At 36.9% G+C, this 17,239-nt stretch overlaps 1 protein-coding gene across 1 annotated transcript in view; it reads right to left on the reverse strand.

Moving 5' to 3' along the window:
• SPAG17 (sperm associated antigen 17) overlaps positions 1–17,239 on the reverse strand; it is a 3,638,922-nt gene that overhangs the window by 2,430,666 nt on the left and 1,191,017 nt on the right. Inside the window, exon 13 of the mRNA XM_044071485.1 lies at positions 13,641–13,791. Within this exon, the coding sequence (XP_043927420.1) occupies positions 13,641–13,791 (151 nt within the window). The remainder of the gene's footprint in view (positions 1–13,640; positions 13,792–17,239) is intronic.

Raw genomic sequence — 17,239 nt, forward strand, 5'->3', positions numbered from 1 at the left:
TTTATAAAAAGATATATTTACATGAATTTCACTGTGTACAACAGTAACTTCCAAGTCCATGTATCTCCGTTTTCTTGATACTTCGACAAATAACAGCATTTGGGGAAAACATTAGCCGAATTCTCATGGTGAAGGGTAGATCGGATTGATCAAAAGCTAAACATTAGTGTGATCGCAATATAGATAAATGCAATCATATTGCGAGTATCTGGTATACTACTGGTTTTGAATAGGTGACGAAAAAGCATTATATTGAGGGCAAAGCGGTTAAATAAATAGTTTTAGCTGGCAGATTTCACAGCTGCGGCTCTCCAGTACAAACTACATAACAGCTTTCCTTTTCAGCACTTACCGCCAATATCTTAGCAGAACTTAATGTTGAAGCCTTGAAACTACACACAGGAACATCGCAGGTACTCTCTGCGTTAGAAGGAGCTACAGGAAGTAACTGGGAAATCAATGGCACAAGGAGGATATTGTACTTCATAAAATTCTGTTGGTGTCACAAAAACTGAGACCCCTGTGCAACATATCTTCGCACAGACAGTACCACAGGCTAGAAATTTTATATTGTTTTCGTAACAAGCCTTAATACAATAAAATATAAAAACAGAAGATGTTAAATTAGGCTGGAAACATTTAAATGAAACCGGAAAGTATATTGTAAGCTCCGGTAAAGTAAACCGACATGTAAAATTTGTGATATGTTTATTTTCTTGTAATTTCTGATTTTATTCAATTGGAGATTTACCGAAGCACTTGGTAAAGATCTGTTTAGCTTCTTTAGATGAGGACATTGTGTATTTAATTTCTTTGCGGTAGAAAGATAAATTGTTAGGAAAATGCATCTGGAATCTGATGTTACGCTTGAAAAGGTCTGTACAGAAAGGAGAAAGTTTACGGCATTTCTCTTTTATTTCTTGAGGGAAGTCTTGTGAGATAGAAATATCATATGTATTCCAAGTGAAGTGCTTTTGTTTTTTATAAGTAAATAAAATGTTTTGTACATCTTGGAAGTTGAGTAATTTAGCATAAATGGGTCTCAGAGTTGTAGAGTCTTGCTTGTTATATAACGCACGGTGTGCTCTTCCAACTATGCAGTCAGCATGTAACTCACTTGTCTGAAGTAGTGAACTGAATATTTGTTATAAGGTGGGCATTAGCTGGTTCTGTTTGATTTTTTCAGGCAGACCTCTGATGATCAGGTTATTTCTTCTACTTCTTGCCTCCAAATCTAGTAATTTGGCTTGGATGTCAGAGATTGTTTTGACTTTAACTTGTATTTCGGACTTCAACTGCTCAATTTCCAGTTCTTTAGACTTTGATCTTTCTTCCACTAAGTCCAATCTTTCTGCAATTTTGTTGATTGTGCCACCAAAAGAGTTTAGTTGTTCTGAGAAGCTTTGAATTGTATTTTGCAATAGAAGGTGAGTGCTTTTTAGGTCATCCATGTGAATTGTGCTCTCGGCCCTCTGTTTAGTGCTGTCTTTTATTTGGTTTTGTTGCTGCTTAACTGTTTTCTGTCTTTTAGTAGTTATTTCCTTTTCAGGAGATGCTATTGCTGACAATTTTGTTTTACATGTTTGAATATCCATGCCTTCTATTTCCTTAGGCATTTTACTACTACAATCTTTTTAGATTTATATTGCGAATACTGACTGTTATCCAAGGTGCTGAAGCCTTCAGGCCTCTAAAATCCACGTGTAGAATAAAACTGCAAGCTGATAAGGAATAAAGCTATTTAAAACTGCTACTTATGAAGTTTTGTGTACTCAAAGGATAAATCTTCAGTCTTTAGATGCTCTTCAGTCTTTAGATGCTCCACTATTCAACTTGAAACTTTCATCAAGCAAAGGTTATGTAAATAGGTTAGATTTAGAAAGTTGTAACAGAGCTCTGTGGAGACAGTGCTATTCAAATGACCACCATCTTGGAATCCTGCCGACATAAAGTAGAATCTTACAATAACACTCCTGTTAGCCCTTGAAAATAGTGGACCCAAAAAAATGTGCAATACCAAATTTTGCATTATATGCTTAATCCTCTTTGTTGCCTTTAAGAAGCTCACAGATTTTTTTTTCACAGAGACATTATGACATCCAGAGACTGAAGAGTTCCACTGCTCAGGTATGCCTACAATACAGAGTTACACATATCTAGCATGCATCTTCAACTACATTATTTTGTCCTCTGAAGAAATCAGCTGCTGGGATATATTTTTATTTTTTGGCTTCTGTCTACAATCCATGCTGCAACATCTCAACTATAGGGGATAAGTCCTGCTGTTTGGTCTGAAGTGACAGTATTTGTTATGTTCAGAGAAAGCAAAGGTCATGTTTTCTAAATTTTGGGGGAGAGTCTCTGAATTTTATGAACTACATTATTTAAATAATCATTTTAGCAAAGACTGTTAAAGCCACTAAAGCTGCCTCTGAAGCAACAAATTCAGTCTAAATACCCACAGTAATGCCAAGAGCAGATAAAAGCACAGAAGAAAAACAGTTTAATTGAAACTCGCCTATTAATTTAGCAAGTGCTGACACTGAATCTTTCCAACATAAGAGAAATAACATTCTGAAACAGAAAAGCAGGCACCTAAGTGAAAAAAAACAGGATTTTAAGTTCTCTTAAGCATAAGAAGCCTCACTGTGGTTGTTCTATGGACTGGGATAGTTAAGGAATCCTGCTGCTGAGTACTTGAGCTTAGAATAACAGAGTCTTTAGTCCTCAAAAAAAGCTGTAGCTATATTTGATGTCTTTGGATTTTTCATCTCATTTGTATTAGATTTGTATTTGTATTTGTATTAGATTAGATTTGTAAATGTACCAGCAGGTCACCTATTGGGAAGATGAAGCCATTTGTAAAGTGGGAATGGCAAATTAAAGAATATGTCCCTAAAAATATCTGTCCACCTTTCTGAGTAGAATGCAAACCAGAAACTGACATTTCTGGATTCTAAGCAAGAGTTTTGTCCCTAAATAAATAAAACATCTTTGGCAAAATACAATATTAGTAGACTTCCAGAGTCAAAAAGGCATGCTAATACTTCAGTACAAAAGAGATGAGAGATATTCTTGTATATATGCATCATACTATAAATCTCAATCGTAAATATGTTAAACTAATTTATCTAATCTGGAAATTAGATGTGGGATTATTATTAATCTGTTTGTTTTAATGTTCAGTTGCACAAATGCTTACTTATTTCTGCCGTTTATCTACTATGTACTACCAACTGCTGTTTGTATCTACTAATTGTATTACTTATTTAAAGACCTAGTTTGAAGAGAGGTCATGGCTAAAAAGGGTCTGTGGATCAGCCCACGTATGTGGTAGACAAATGTAATACAAATATATATATATATATATATATATATATATATATATATATATATATGTGTGTGTGTGTGTGTGTGTGTGTGTGTGTGTGTGTGTGTATATGCATATATATATATATATATATATATATATATATATATATATATATATATAAAAACTTATTTTGCCATATGTTTGCTCAAATTAAAAAGATGATAGTGTTAGCAAAACAACTTTTTTACAGTGCTTAGACTCAGAAAAGTACTTCAAAAACTCCTCTGTTTAGCTGCAAGTTCTACAATCATTCTCAATTAGCACATCATCTTTATTCCTCCTTCCTTGGGCAGTTTTCCAACTGCAGTTAAGCAGCTGTACTGTGCAAGGGCTGGCTCAAACTCAGACTTTCACATGTACAGCTTTTATGTCCAAAGCTTACCTGTTAAGAGATGGTCCATCCTTGGTGAAAGTAGGCAGAGTCCAAAGCTAGCTCTGCTAATTGGTTTACCTTATGAGAATATGCCATTCACAAAAGTAACTCTAAATAAAGAGCTGGACTTGGATATTACATCTAGATATTGAGAGAAGACTAGATAACTGCAGTACAGATACCATCAAGAGGTGCATTTCTGAAGACAGCTAAGTGAAGTAACTAGTGCTCCAGTAGGATGAGCCTTACAGACGGACCAATTTTTTTTTTAAAGTAAAAAAAAAAAAAAAGTTGTTTATCTTTGCATACATACCTAGTCTTCCCCACATAAAATCTCATTTGGTGGTGGATGTTCGTGCAGTGGAATGTACAGTTGTGTAAGTAAACTTGCCATATTAGTAGATATTTAAATGATCACTGCTGCAGAAACCTTAGCTATATGGGATATATCTCGCCAAGGATATAACAGCTGGATAGCTTCCAAAACGTCAGTGCTCCTTCCACATGCCAAGCCCTTCAGAGTTTTCATGCTAGCAGAGACAGGGAGGCTAACCCCTGAATGGGCGATGCTAGGAACAACAAAAAATAAACATCCACACCCTGACATTAACACCACATTAGGAAAAACAAGGGGGTGGAGGGAGGGAGTAGCCACCACAGCAGTGATCATTTGAACATCTACTGTTATGGTAAATTTACTTACACAACTGTACTATGCTCATCATATTGATTACTGTTTCAGTAGCCTTAGTTACATGGGTAGATCACCCTAGCTTACTACATCTGGGAGGTGGAAGAAGAGTCCAGGAGCTCCTGGAGGATGGTCCTAGCAAAACCTGATCAGAACCAAGAGAAGAAATTAGGCTTGTAACGCCTTATAAATATATGTACAGAGGACCAAGTTGCTGCTTCTAGAATACTTCTGAGAGCCAACCTTTTCCAAAAAGCCATAGATTAAGCCAAAGCCCTGTTAGAGTGGGCCTTGAACCTGCCTGGAATAGCCTTAGACAACCATTTGGAAGTAGTCTGTTTTGACACAGGCTGTCCCTTCTTCTTACCGTCAGAAGAAATAAACAATTGATCCAAAGATCTGAAAGATTTAGATCTGTCAAGATAGTATCTGAGTTGTCTGTGAAAATCCAAGGTATGGAGTATCTTTTCTCCCTCATTTTTAGGTTCAGAAAAAGGTAATGGGGAAATGGATAGTTTCAGAATTTAAAACTCATTTTTCACATCATCTAGGAGGTTATGTGAATGCAGCCAGGAAAACCTCCTCAAAACAGTACCAGTGGTATAGCCCTGGAAGAAGTATCAATTGAGCCATATACACACTGTAAACAATGAGTAGCGCATTGTGCAATGGAATTATTTAAAACAGATTTTTCCTCACAAGAAGAAACTGTAGACAAAACATTCACCATACAGTCACAATTGCAATAAACTTTAACATATTAGCCTGACAATTTAAAATTCTGAACATCAAAGCTGCAGAAGCATATACCGTTTTCTCTTACTGATCAATAATTTTCTCATCCTTGTTAGAAGGAGTAGGACTGGAATTAACCAAATGTTTAGCAGTAGAAGGATTAGGTAAAGCTATAGATGCTTAACTGGGATAGGGAAGAGTGTATAAAAACTTTAAAAAGATTGAGGTACTTTATACATTCAATCTGCCTTTTTAGGGCCAGCAGGCTGACTATCAAGAAGTTTACAGACAGTTGCACACACATCCTCTTGACCTGAAAGAACTGGGTGAATGGGTAAAGGTTCTGGAAATTCCTTTTGTAACACCTCATAGCATTTTCTGAGGGACTGAGGAACCTCAGTGATCTCTCACTGAAAACACTGCACATTCTGGAAATGGTCTCAGAGAAAGAGAATCATCTACAGGGAGAATCAGAAACTGAGCTCTCCTATGACTCTAAATCAGAAAACTGAGGAGGAAACCCTGTATCTGTCCACTCATCTTCCTGTCAAGATTCAGAATCTTGATTTTTTTCAGGAAAAGAGGTAGGCCTCTTTCTTTTACCAGAATCCATGTTATAAGAACAATAGTCTGAATTAAACCCTGTACCAGACCAAGGAAACTACTCCTGTCAAAGGAAATTTGAGAAGGAGTACATACACATTTAGTGTTCTGTTTCTTTTTGACAGGCAAAATGGGGACAGCAGCATTATTATTAAAGGAATGGGTACAACATTCTGACTAAATAAGGAAGAGATCCCTGTTCCCTCTCCAACTGACTGACATGAGTGGCTCTCCATTGTCCCTCAGAGGACCCCAGTAGCCACACAGGATGTGGTTAACCCCGGTCCATATTGGCTATAAGTGCTACACTAGAAGGATCTGGGGTAAAAGATGAGTGGCTTGAGGAACATGCTATGGCTGTAGCACAGACACCCTCATGTGGATGAGGCAAATTGCTAACCTTTTGTAGTGACAATAGTTTGCCTAATTTTTCTTTCTGTGGCTGGAAGAACAGCCAACTGTAGGACTGGTTGTTTGTTCCATGGTAAAGCCAAAAATGGTGCCTCTTTCTCTGGGGAAAACAAGCAGCAAAAGCAGGTAAAAATGTAAAGTCTTTAAAAGTAACTTTTTCCTACAAAAACACAATTAAAAACACTCTATAACTCTTTGTCAGCCCAAAAAATAAGTAAGCATAGTTTCTCTACAGAAAAACTGTTTTTCAATTACTTTAAACAACTTTTAAACTGACTGGAAAAAAAAGTGTTGTGACAGTCCATTAAAATATGAACTAGCTTAAAAAGTAACTTTCCTAAATGGAAGTTTTTTCCCCTTAAGATAACTTATCTGTCCAGTAAAGGAAAAGCACAAGCCTAACATCGAGCCTCCAAAGCATGCAGTGAAGTGTACTCTTTGGCAGCAGGAAAGCACCAAAGAGCTTAGCATCCAAACCTGTCTTTTTAGTCAGTCCAGCTCAAGCTGGCTGATGGTTTTAGTGTGTGGAAGGTGTCCAGAAGCTTTGGAAGCTGGCCAGCTGTTATACCTTGAGATGGATATAACATATATCTAAAGCTATTGCAGCAGTGATCAATATGATGAACATGAAGTATTCCCCACAGTAGAAGTACTGAGTGACAACTGGCATGTGATCATACCGGTAATGGTTTGACTCGGTGGCTAACATAGGCATAAAGCAGGGGATGGAACAAAGAAACTATCTTTGTGAAATCCTAAAATAGGAATTCAACAGCTAAAGCTTGCAGCTCTGAAATGGTCTTAGCAGATGTAACTACCACAAGGAAAATAGTTTTCCGTGAGAGGTATTTAAGTCTCATGAAGATAAAGGTTCAAAGGACGTCAAAGTCAAGTGCTCCAGTACATAACAGCCAAGGAGGTAGTGAGTTTCTTTAAGGTGGATGCAACAAAAGATGCCTGAAAGAAAGGCCTTACGCACCTTTAATAAAGCTAATGAATTATAATTGTGACACTCTTGAAATTTAAATATCGCAGCCAAACTGGTTTTATTGGAAGAAAAAGTCCAAAATTAAAGATATGTGTGAGGTAATCAAGAAATAAAGGAACTGGAGTGGAACAGGAGTTGACTGTTTTGGCAGTTGTCCAGAAGGAAAAATTATTCCATTTGTCTATGTACGTTTTTCATGTATTTGGCTTCTGAGAGGATTATATAATCTTCTCCACACACATAGAAAAGGAGTGATTACTAGTCTTTATTAAAAGTGGAGAAGCCAAACAGTGGATCACAGGGAGTAAAGGCACTGATGCCTTGAAGGATGTGGCAGGAGTGTTTTTGTTGGTTTCATGAATAGAGGTTTCTCCAAAAGATGAGGTAGAAGTAGTAGAAACAATACCCATTCAGGACAATATGGAGCTTTGGAATTCACCTTCTTTTTTAAGTTTTGCTTTCTGAGCAAGTATCTTTATCAAAGGAAGTGGGAAAACCACAGAGGATTCCAGCTACCCCTCACACCCCCAAACTTTTATATATATATATATATATATATATATATATATATATATATATATATATATATATATATATATATATATATATATATGTGTGTGTGTATATACACACACTAACTTGGATTTAGTATATGTAAATCATTTTTTCCATCTATTCAGTTTCAGCATTTTGGGGCTATTCCAGGTCTCAAAATTTCAAATGGTTACCTTATATATAATACAATGACTCTGGTAGAAACCTCAGCTGCACTGTATCAGCTGTGCATCATGAAGATGACCACAGCTGAGACAGTTGCCAATTTGGACTGATGTTTGATATTAGCAGGTTTATCAGGCCTCTGTGTTGCTGTTTGATGTATTTCATCAGATATATTTCACTGGAAATCTACCATGTGGGTAAAGTAAAAGTGCTTAACAAAAAGTGAAGAAAGTGTGTAGTCAATTCATAAAGTGATCAACCATCCTCAACTCTTTATCTGATGGCTGGACTGCTGGGCTCTTTAGAGTCACAGACCTTTTTAAAACAGCTGATGAAACTAAAGCATCTGGTTTGGTAGGCTCTGCCGAGAAATTCCACTCTCTGGGAGGCTACAGAATATGGTCTGGTATACTCAGCTACCTCATCTGGGCTTTCTGAAGCTTCATTGATGGCCATCTTGAAGATGTCTATCAATGAAGGGACTAACCCAGGAGGTTTACTCAGCAGACCAAATGGCCTTCTTCTGTGCCCAGTACAGGGAACTTGCATGGTATATGGGCCAAACCCTAGGACATCATCTCCAGGGCTTCCTCAAATATGGGGTCATCAGATGGGATGCTGAAGAATCTGAATACTACTTGTCAATAAGATTAGCTGTGGGAGATTTAGTAGGGGAATCAATGCACTTCTTCTTTCACATAGCTTTCCTAAAGATGACTGGAAAGGGAGATTCCAAAGAGGAGGAAGTCTAAAGTTTCAGAGCTGAGCCCATTAGAGGAAGTTTCAGAAGGCCCAGGATCTTTCTGTCCTGCAACCATTTTAGTAGGATGCAGTGTCAGGGGATGTCACAGCAATAATAATTGCTGAACTGACATCAGGACCAATGTTGAGAACTGAACCTACATCAAGGTAACCGGGGCTGAATACTCTGACACTGAGCATGAACATTCTGTCACCACTGACAGAGCTAGTACTAATGGTGGCACTGACACCCCAGGCCTGAACATCACCCCTAAAGGCATCACTGACACTTGTAGAGATAATATCCATAACATCAATGCCAACTGAGTTGTCAAGATCAGAATCCGTGATGTCAAGAGGAATGACAATGAAATTAACAAAGTGTCAATCATTGAAACAGGCTCTGTCTTTGATTCTGATGCTATAATAATGGAGCCTGGCATTTCAGGATCGTTCCAAACTGTGCAGCCAATAAGAATAATTTTGGCATCCTGAATCTGAGTGGAAAAAACAGAGCTTGAGTCCTTCTCTTCAACAGAGTAGGACAGGAAGAGGTAAAAGATAGCAATATCTTAGCCAGATAATTTCCACTGTCAACATCCATCCATCCATTCACAACCCCTTATCCCCTATACTTGCACATGGGCTCAGGGTGTCACTTCAACAGTGACAACCTAAAGCATGTTGTACTAAACATGTGACTGACAGGGGTTGGTGTTTGTCTTGACTGTAGAGTGTAGAATCAATGTAACCTCTTCGTCTAATTTATCTGTCACTGGCAAAGTATGAGCTATGGAAGACTGCAAAAAAGTAGTAGCATTCTGTTATTTTAACTAGTACCCTCTTGATGAAGAGCTTCGCACAGTTTTGCTTGAGCTCAGAGACCAAAGAGGAGAATAGTGAAAAAGAAATCCTAAGCCACTATGGCAGCCTACATTTCCTCTTAGCAGGACACTCATTCTTGATTAGCATTTGAAGTCATCATTGTGGCAGGTTTCAGAGTATAGTTGAGGCTTGAGTAGAAGTAGAATATTTTTAAGACAAGTCAGACAGCTTGTATACATCTTCTGTAAGTTTTATTCATGTTTTATAGCAGATGAGGAAAACAGCCAACAACTAGTAAAGATATTATGTTGTTCCGCGATTCAAATTACACAATCATGAAGATGATCCTGGAATGCAATCTTCTTGCCAAAAGTATTATCTTTTTTGAAGAGTGGTCTGACACCTAAACAACTTTAGAAGAGAAGAAAAAAATTAAAACCTCTCTTTCAGTATTTAATACAGACAGAAAAAAAATGGTGGAAGCCAAAAAGATTTGTCAGGATCAGAAAGGGCAAATAAATTTGACTGGAAAAATAATAAATAAAAACAAACTGCTGAAACCAAAATAAAGATAAAGAAGGAAAAACAAAATCAAGATAATAGATGTTAGAGTACTGAAAAGTCTGAAGAAACATCTCATTAAAAATGTGTGTGGCTCTCAAATATAGTTAGCTGTCTTGTTGGCAGCTAGCTTGTCAGTCCCCACTTAGTGAAAGTACATTTTCTTTAAGTATACATAATGATTAACCAATGCTGTGCTGCAGAGGAAGTCGGATTCCATTTCCATTAGCTGCTTTAGTGTCTGAGATGTTAGCAAGGGAGTATGGGCATGCAGATATTTGTAACTCACATTTGATCTCAAGTGGATGGTGAGACTATGCAGGCACTGTCTTCAGAGAAGCAAGGGACTGGCTGAGTCATAGTGCAGGTGGGATGATACACAAACATGCACACTGCACACTTTCCTGAAACACTGTGTGTGTGTGTGTGTGTGTGTGTGTGCTATGAGTAAGTTTCTCATTTTCCCCACTGTTGTACAATCTCTGTGCTTGCATGTATTAAGTTACACTGATGTGGGGTTTCCAAAAGACTTGCTTTCTGTCAATATGCTGATGATTTGTGTGCAATGATATGCACTACAAAAGTATTTTTTGTTAATCTTACATAAACTCCCTGATCAACTATGTATACTTAAAAGTGTGTATGTTCATAGGTCATCACTTTGGCAGGTCTGTTTTATCTCTTTTATGGTAACCATTCCTTCCTATATACGAGAATTGTCTGATCTACTATAATGATGTGATTGTGAATTGGCGGGGTTGATAATGGGTATGGTAGGTGCTTTTACAAGTAAACGATGTAGCAGTGCACTGGAGCATGTCAGTGAGTACTTTTGATGCATGCACTCATGTTGTAGGTGTTTCTGCAGCTGGGGTTTGATGAGTGGTTGAATGTATAGTATTAGGCAAGTATTGTGCATTAGAGTATTTGAAAGTATGCACTGTGCATATGTCCATGATGTTGGTGAGTGGTCTCAAGTATGTGATGTGTGTTGGTCTGAGAGTTATGAGGTATTTGATGCATGTGTGTTAGTGATGTTCTGAATGAATGGTGCACTGCAGTGAAGAAGTGAGTACACAATGGACTGCAGAATATGCTTGCTGGATTGAATGGTTAAGAGAGTGTGGTTATAAGAGCATATATGTGACTGGGAAAATGTTATGAGACTACATAATGGGCTGGGAGAATACTGTGGTCAAGGAAATGGTTTTAATGAAAATTGCTTGTGTTTGGCTCAGTGTGTGTAAAAGGTATGAAATGTGGCTATTGTGTGAGAGACAGATGTATGTGTTGCTCTGTGTCCTGGGTGGTACCTGCCAAAAGATAAGTGCAATCTTGGAACTGGTTATATAAATTTTGGCGAGATGTGAAGGGTGTGGTGGCATTTTGCAATGTTATGTGTGTGATATGTGTTTTAGGTTGTGTAGGTTTGTTAGCATGGTTGAGTTTTGCATGGTGTTTGTTTGCGTACATGTTTGTATTTGTGATGTGCTGTCATCTCAATTACTATAATCGAGGAGCATGTTAATTTTTTTTAATTAGATGGTCCCCTACCAGTCTATTACTAAGAGTTAGGACCTAAACTAACAACACAGTTAGCAGCCTGTGGCCATTTTATATTTATCTGAGTTGAAGAATAGCAATGAGGACCTGGAAGGGCTAGGCACTGTGTTGCATGACAGAAGAATGTTAGGGTTCTTGGCAGCCCAAGAGAGTTTTAGCTATTGAGCAGTCCTTATACATGCTGGGTTTAGTCCTGTTGTTAAAGAGGATGGACCTCGTCTTACCAGACCAAAGATTTCACATGCATTGCTGCTACAGAAGGTATAAAAAGATTTTTTGTACATGTACCACAAGTGCCCCTTTTCCCATATAAAGTCCAAATCAAAATATCATCTTTTCTCACATAAATCCCATCTCCACAATGGAAATAAAATCTGGGTTAGTCAAGGTAAAATATTGTACTTGTCACAAAACAGCCACATGTTGTTTGACAGATGATTTAACAGAGTTTCATTACAAAATAATCCAACTTTAATACTCTCCCAGTCGAAAAACTTTTGTCATCAAAACCTGTAACTGTGTCTCCTAGACATTATACCTGTTAACTAGTCAGTCCTTATCATTTTGGTACAGATTTCTGATCTAAAGAAAGTCTTTACATTTTCAGCGCTGAATGCAAACATGTCAATATGCTTTAAACAATTATCAGTTAGGAAATCATTGCCCTCAGCCTAAGAAAAGCTTTGCTTATGGTTTATCACGAAAACTGAGTTAAAAAATCTGACTTCTGTCAAATGATAAAAAGTGTGCACATCTTTGAGGGGGGATCTATATTAGAACATTGAATATTTAACAGTTTGAATCACTAAAGATCAACCTTTAGTGATCGAACTGTTAAAACATCGAATGTTCAAAAAAAAAAAAATGAAAACAAAAAAAAAAACTAAACAGTGTAGGCAGGGGGGAAAGCCCCCTGCATCCCCCAGTCCCCCTGCTACTTAAATATACCAACTCCAAGACCCCACTACATTGAAGTAAATGGAAATCTCCTCTTACAAAGATTTCTGTTTACTTGTTCATTGTTCTGCAGTTTCGCTATTCTCGTGTCGACAATGTCAGATTCGACATTGTCGGCTTTTGAGAATTTAATATAGACCCCTTTGAGGGAGTACTAATTTCTCCTATAACTGCTGTATAGATGCCCTGTGATGCTTTGTTGTGCAGGTGCATTATGATGTGCTGTCCCGAATGTTCTTCAAAGATCACGATAAATTAAAATATCATTACAGTCTCTTTAGGTCTTCTTCATGTCCTTGACAACATTAAGAAATTGTTAGTAAATGGACAGCTCCCTGATCTCACCCTTTTTAGCACAGTGTGGGAACAGATGCACTTAAGAGAAATCTGGCCAGCTCATACCAGAGCTGCATGGATGCCTCATCAACTGACTGACTGTTCCAGTGTTTGTGTTAGTTATCTCCAAAATTTGAAGATAGAAGGTGATAAAAAACAGTATTGCACAGAAAAGGAGAGGAATGAAATCCTCTGTGAAAATTTACTTCAAATATTTCTTATTATACAGGATGTTGATTTTATGACTTTTAAACTATTACAATAAACAAAATACTAATGTAAACGCACCAGAACTGCATAGAGAAAAATTTATTACGCCAGTCCTCAAACTGGAATACTATCAGCAAAAGGTCAGTACTGCTAATTAGTATTAGAAAGGCTACGAGGTACAGTTTCACAGTGTGTCCAGAGAAAAAGTGAACAAAAAGAAGAGAGGAGCTATTATCAGAGAGGAAAAAAAAAAGAAGTGATGACACTGGGGCCACAAAGGATGCTGCTTTCATTTTAGACTGAAAGAGAGCACAAGTCCTTTAGTAATATAGTAATATCAGTAGAAAAGAATGAGACTTCTTTTCCATGCAGGATCACATACCCAACAATCTATAACCCAAATGTGATATCAGTAATGATAAAGAGAAAATTGTTTCTGTCTAAGTTGGTCAGTCTGTGTATTTATTCATCTTATCCATGAAATATGACTTCAGATTAAAAAAAAAGCTAATATAAGTAGCCCAGATCACTATTGTTATCCCTTGTTAATTACCTTCAGTGCAGTAGAACATTAGTTCGTGAATCCCAGCCAGACGTTTCGCATTCCTCCCAGGCAATGGCAAAGGAAAATGAATAATCTTTGACAGTGACAGCCTTTTTATCATTTCTTCTTCAGCCTTTGCAGGGTCAAACTCTTCCATTGCCTAATCAAAATGTATTGCAAGAGTACTGTGTTAATTTTGAGATAATCATCATGAATCGAGAAAAAATGTATTAACCAAGTTATGCTAACAAATGAAGGAATATATCACAGCAAATCTATCAATATTACAAATGCCTACAAGAATGATACTTAGTACTGCATTAAATGCAGTACCACACTGCTTGTTAGGTAAAGTCTCACACTTCATCTAAATGTCTTAATTTAAAGCAAAAATGAAATGTTTTATATATCGTGCATCTGAATAAAACAATGATGTGAAAAAGCAGCAAGAATGGTTGGCATGAAGGTGAGATTAATAAGAAGAGACATTGCCAACAGCAAACACATACTTGTTATTTCATTGTAAAGATGGATGATTATTCACCATTTTGAGTATTGTGTCTAGTCCTGAAAAAAGTCCTTCTCTGTTAGGATGCAGGAATTCAGTGGAAGATGCTCAGCTTCCTCCCAGTCAGATCTGTGGACATTATCCCAAAATAATTTTAACACAGTGGAAACTTGGCTATCTGACCGTCATCTGATCCTAAACCCTAATAAAACAAAGCTGCTACTTTTCTCTCCCACTAGTAGAAACAATGCCTTATCCTTCTCCATACAGTCTAATAATGGCACCACAATCTCCCCTGACTCCTGTACAAAACTCCTAGGTGTCAACATTGATAATAACCTTAAATACGACATGCATGTCAATAAAACTATTAAATCCATCAATAAAAAACTTGGGTCGCTTTACAAAATCAAACTTTTCCTAATCCCAGCTGCCAGAACTGCCATTGCCCATTCTCAGTTACTCTCAGCTATACTTTATGCTTCCCCTCTACTTACTTACCTAAATAAAAACAGAATTCAATAAACTATTTAGTTGCTATAATCACATTGCCAGATTTGCAACTGGCATGCCCTATAGGACACACCACTGTAATAACCTAAAATCTCTTGGGTGGTTAGAACTGCCTTGCCTAATTCAATATAACCAGCTTATAGTGGCATATAAAGTACTGAGCCAACCTGAAAATACACCTGCACTCAAAAACATTATATACCCCCATAGCAACCTCAAAGCACTGTGTTCTTCTATTAGATTCCTTGTCCAAACTGTCAAAACCAACAATCCAGTTGGTGCCTCTCTGTTTACCAACTCTGTTGGTAAAATTTGGAATAACCTTCCTGCAGACATTACCCTAGTATCCACCCTAAGTCAATTCAAGAAAAGCCTAAAACAGTATTTTAAGTCACACTGGCTATGTCCTTGCTCTAAGCCTGACTAGCACTCGCACTATTATTGTACGGTAACATTTTCATGGCTACTCTACTGGATTGCAATTTCTAAGATTTTTACCTTATCTAACCTTTTTTTAAATTGTACAACTTTCTTACTACTATAGACTGTTGACAGTTACTAACATGTTTTAAGCTTTATGTACTGTCTTTAAGTTTTATGTAATGTCTTTCTGTTTGTACCTTGGAGCTTTTCTCCCCAGGCCTCCGCTGAAAATGGACATGTATCCAGTCAGACTATCCCGGTCAACAAATGTAAAATAAATAAATAAAGACAGTAAAAATAGTGTGCATTGCTACAGGAAAGAAACACACAAGAAAAAAACATACAGGTTTTTGAGAACACTCACCACAATAGTAGATATTTGAGGTGAAGGCTCAGAATGAGAAAGGATGGGATTTTGGCTACAAAAGGCAAAATCAAGGAGTGGTGGTAGTATTTTCATTTTCAAGTAGAGATAACTCATAGGTACGAACAGTATGACAATATAGCCTTCTACATGAGGATGTGTGGACACAGGTGGGCAATGGGTAAGGAAATGGGTGAGGAAATAGTATATACAATAACAGTAGAATTTTATATATACATTATGGATAAAGCCAACATAGAAGTCAAAATAATATTTGACACATTTGTTATTCATGAGGTGATTCACCTGACATGGTCATGTGTCATTAGGAACCTGAGTAACTTAAACTATTGGTTAGATAGGTTAATGATTTCTTTATGCGCTATTTTGTTAGTAAATAGTTATTTATGTCTTTATCAATATACTTGAAGCATCCACCGTAAATACGGAGTAAATTATTTATTCATTTATTTATTTATTTAATTATATGATGTATATGGACAGCGGATCTAAATTAATAGATTGCGTATTGTCTAGACTGCTGGCTAAAGGTTTGGGCATGATGTATTAGATATTATGCACCGCACCAAGCAAGTAATTGGTGCATTTCCAAAAGAGTCCTTTTAAATGTGTTTTTTTAATAAAGGGGTTCAAATTTTACAAAGTTTTTTAAAATACTAATGGTGTTAACCCTACACATTTTAATGTATTTAGAATGCATCGCTATGTGAGAAATAGGATGCTGACAGTATGGAATGGATTATGTCAGCTTGCATTGATGAATTATTATTAACAGCATATGTATGTGCATTGCAATATGAAAGCTTAGCGATGATTCTTTATTTATATGTTTTAATGAGTGAAAGAGTTATGGAATGGCTAGGTTTGGTCAATCATTTATATCTATACAAAACTGAGACAGAATTTTGTGGGAACATGTGTACACAACTTCATGGTATGTTTACATTAGGATATTTTAAAGCACAATATGTCTTAGAATTTGAAACAATTTTTGGCGCCAAAAAAGTTATTAAAGCAGTACTAATCAACCATTGAGTGTTCTGAAGAAGCCCATTTCATGGGTGAAAGTGCTTACAATTTTTCATGTACTTATAGTTTTCATATCAGTTTTCTTGTTTTGTTTTTTAATAAACGTTTGAATCGTGAAGAGGATGGTGATAGTTGCATTCATCCAATTTTATTCCTGGAGGTGAACAAGCACTTATTGGGGACTCCGTGTCAGTAAGCCTGTTCAGTTATTTCTTGGATTTATTGTTAGAACTTGTATTGGAAACTAATGTTTTTGTTTATGGTTCGGAATTCTTTCTACAGACATGGGGGGGTAACAACAGGCACCCCTTGCGCAAACTGCTATTCGAACTTGGTATTGGCCCAATGGTAAAAAGAGACAGTTATGAGTCATTCCAACCCATGGTATAACCATCTGAAGTATTATGGCCGTTTCGTGGATGATATCTTTATCTTATGGGAGGGCAATGAAAGCCAACTGGATGAATTTACTGAATATCTCAATCGTACTATGGGATTTTTGGAGTTCAAAGTTAAATCTTCAAGAGAGACTATTGATTTCTTAGATGTGAAGATCAGCATTCATGCTGACTTGAGTATGAGTACCAGTATATATAGAAAATCAACCTGGAAAAAACATTACTTACATCAGTCAAGCATGCATCCTGGCCATGTCTTTAATAATATTTTCGAGAACAAAGCAATAAGGATCTCTAGGCTCTGTACTAATGACCAAGAGTTTGATTCAGAATTCCTGAATTTGCAATCCAA

Source organism: Protopterus annectens, chromosome 5.part0, assembly GCF_019279795.1.
Source record: "Protopterus annectens isolate FY-2018-M chromosome 5.part0, PAN1.0, whole genome shotgun sequence".
In the NCBI taxonomy this organism is placed as follows: domain Eukaryota; kingdom Metazoa; phylum Chordata; order Ceratodontiformes; family Protopteridae; genus Protopterus; species Protopterus annectens.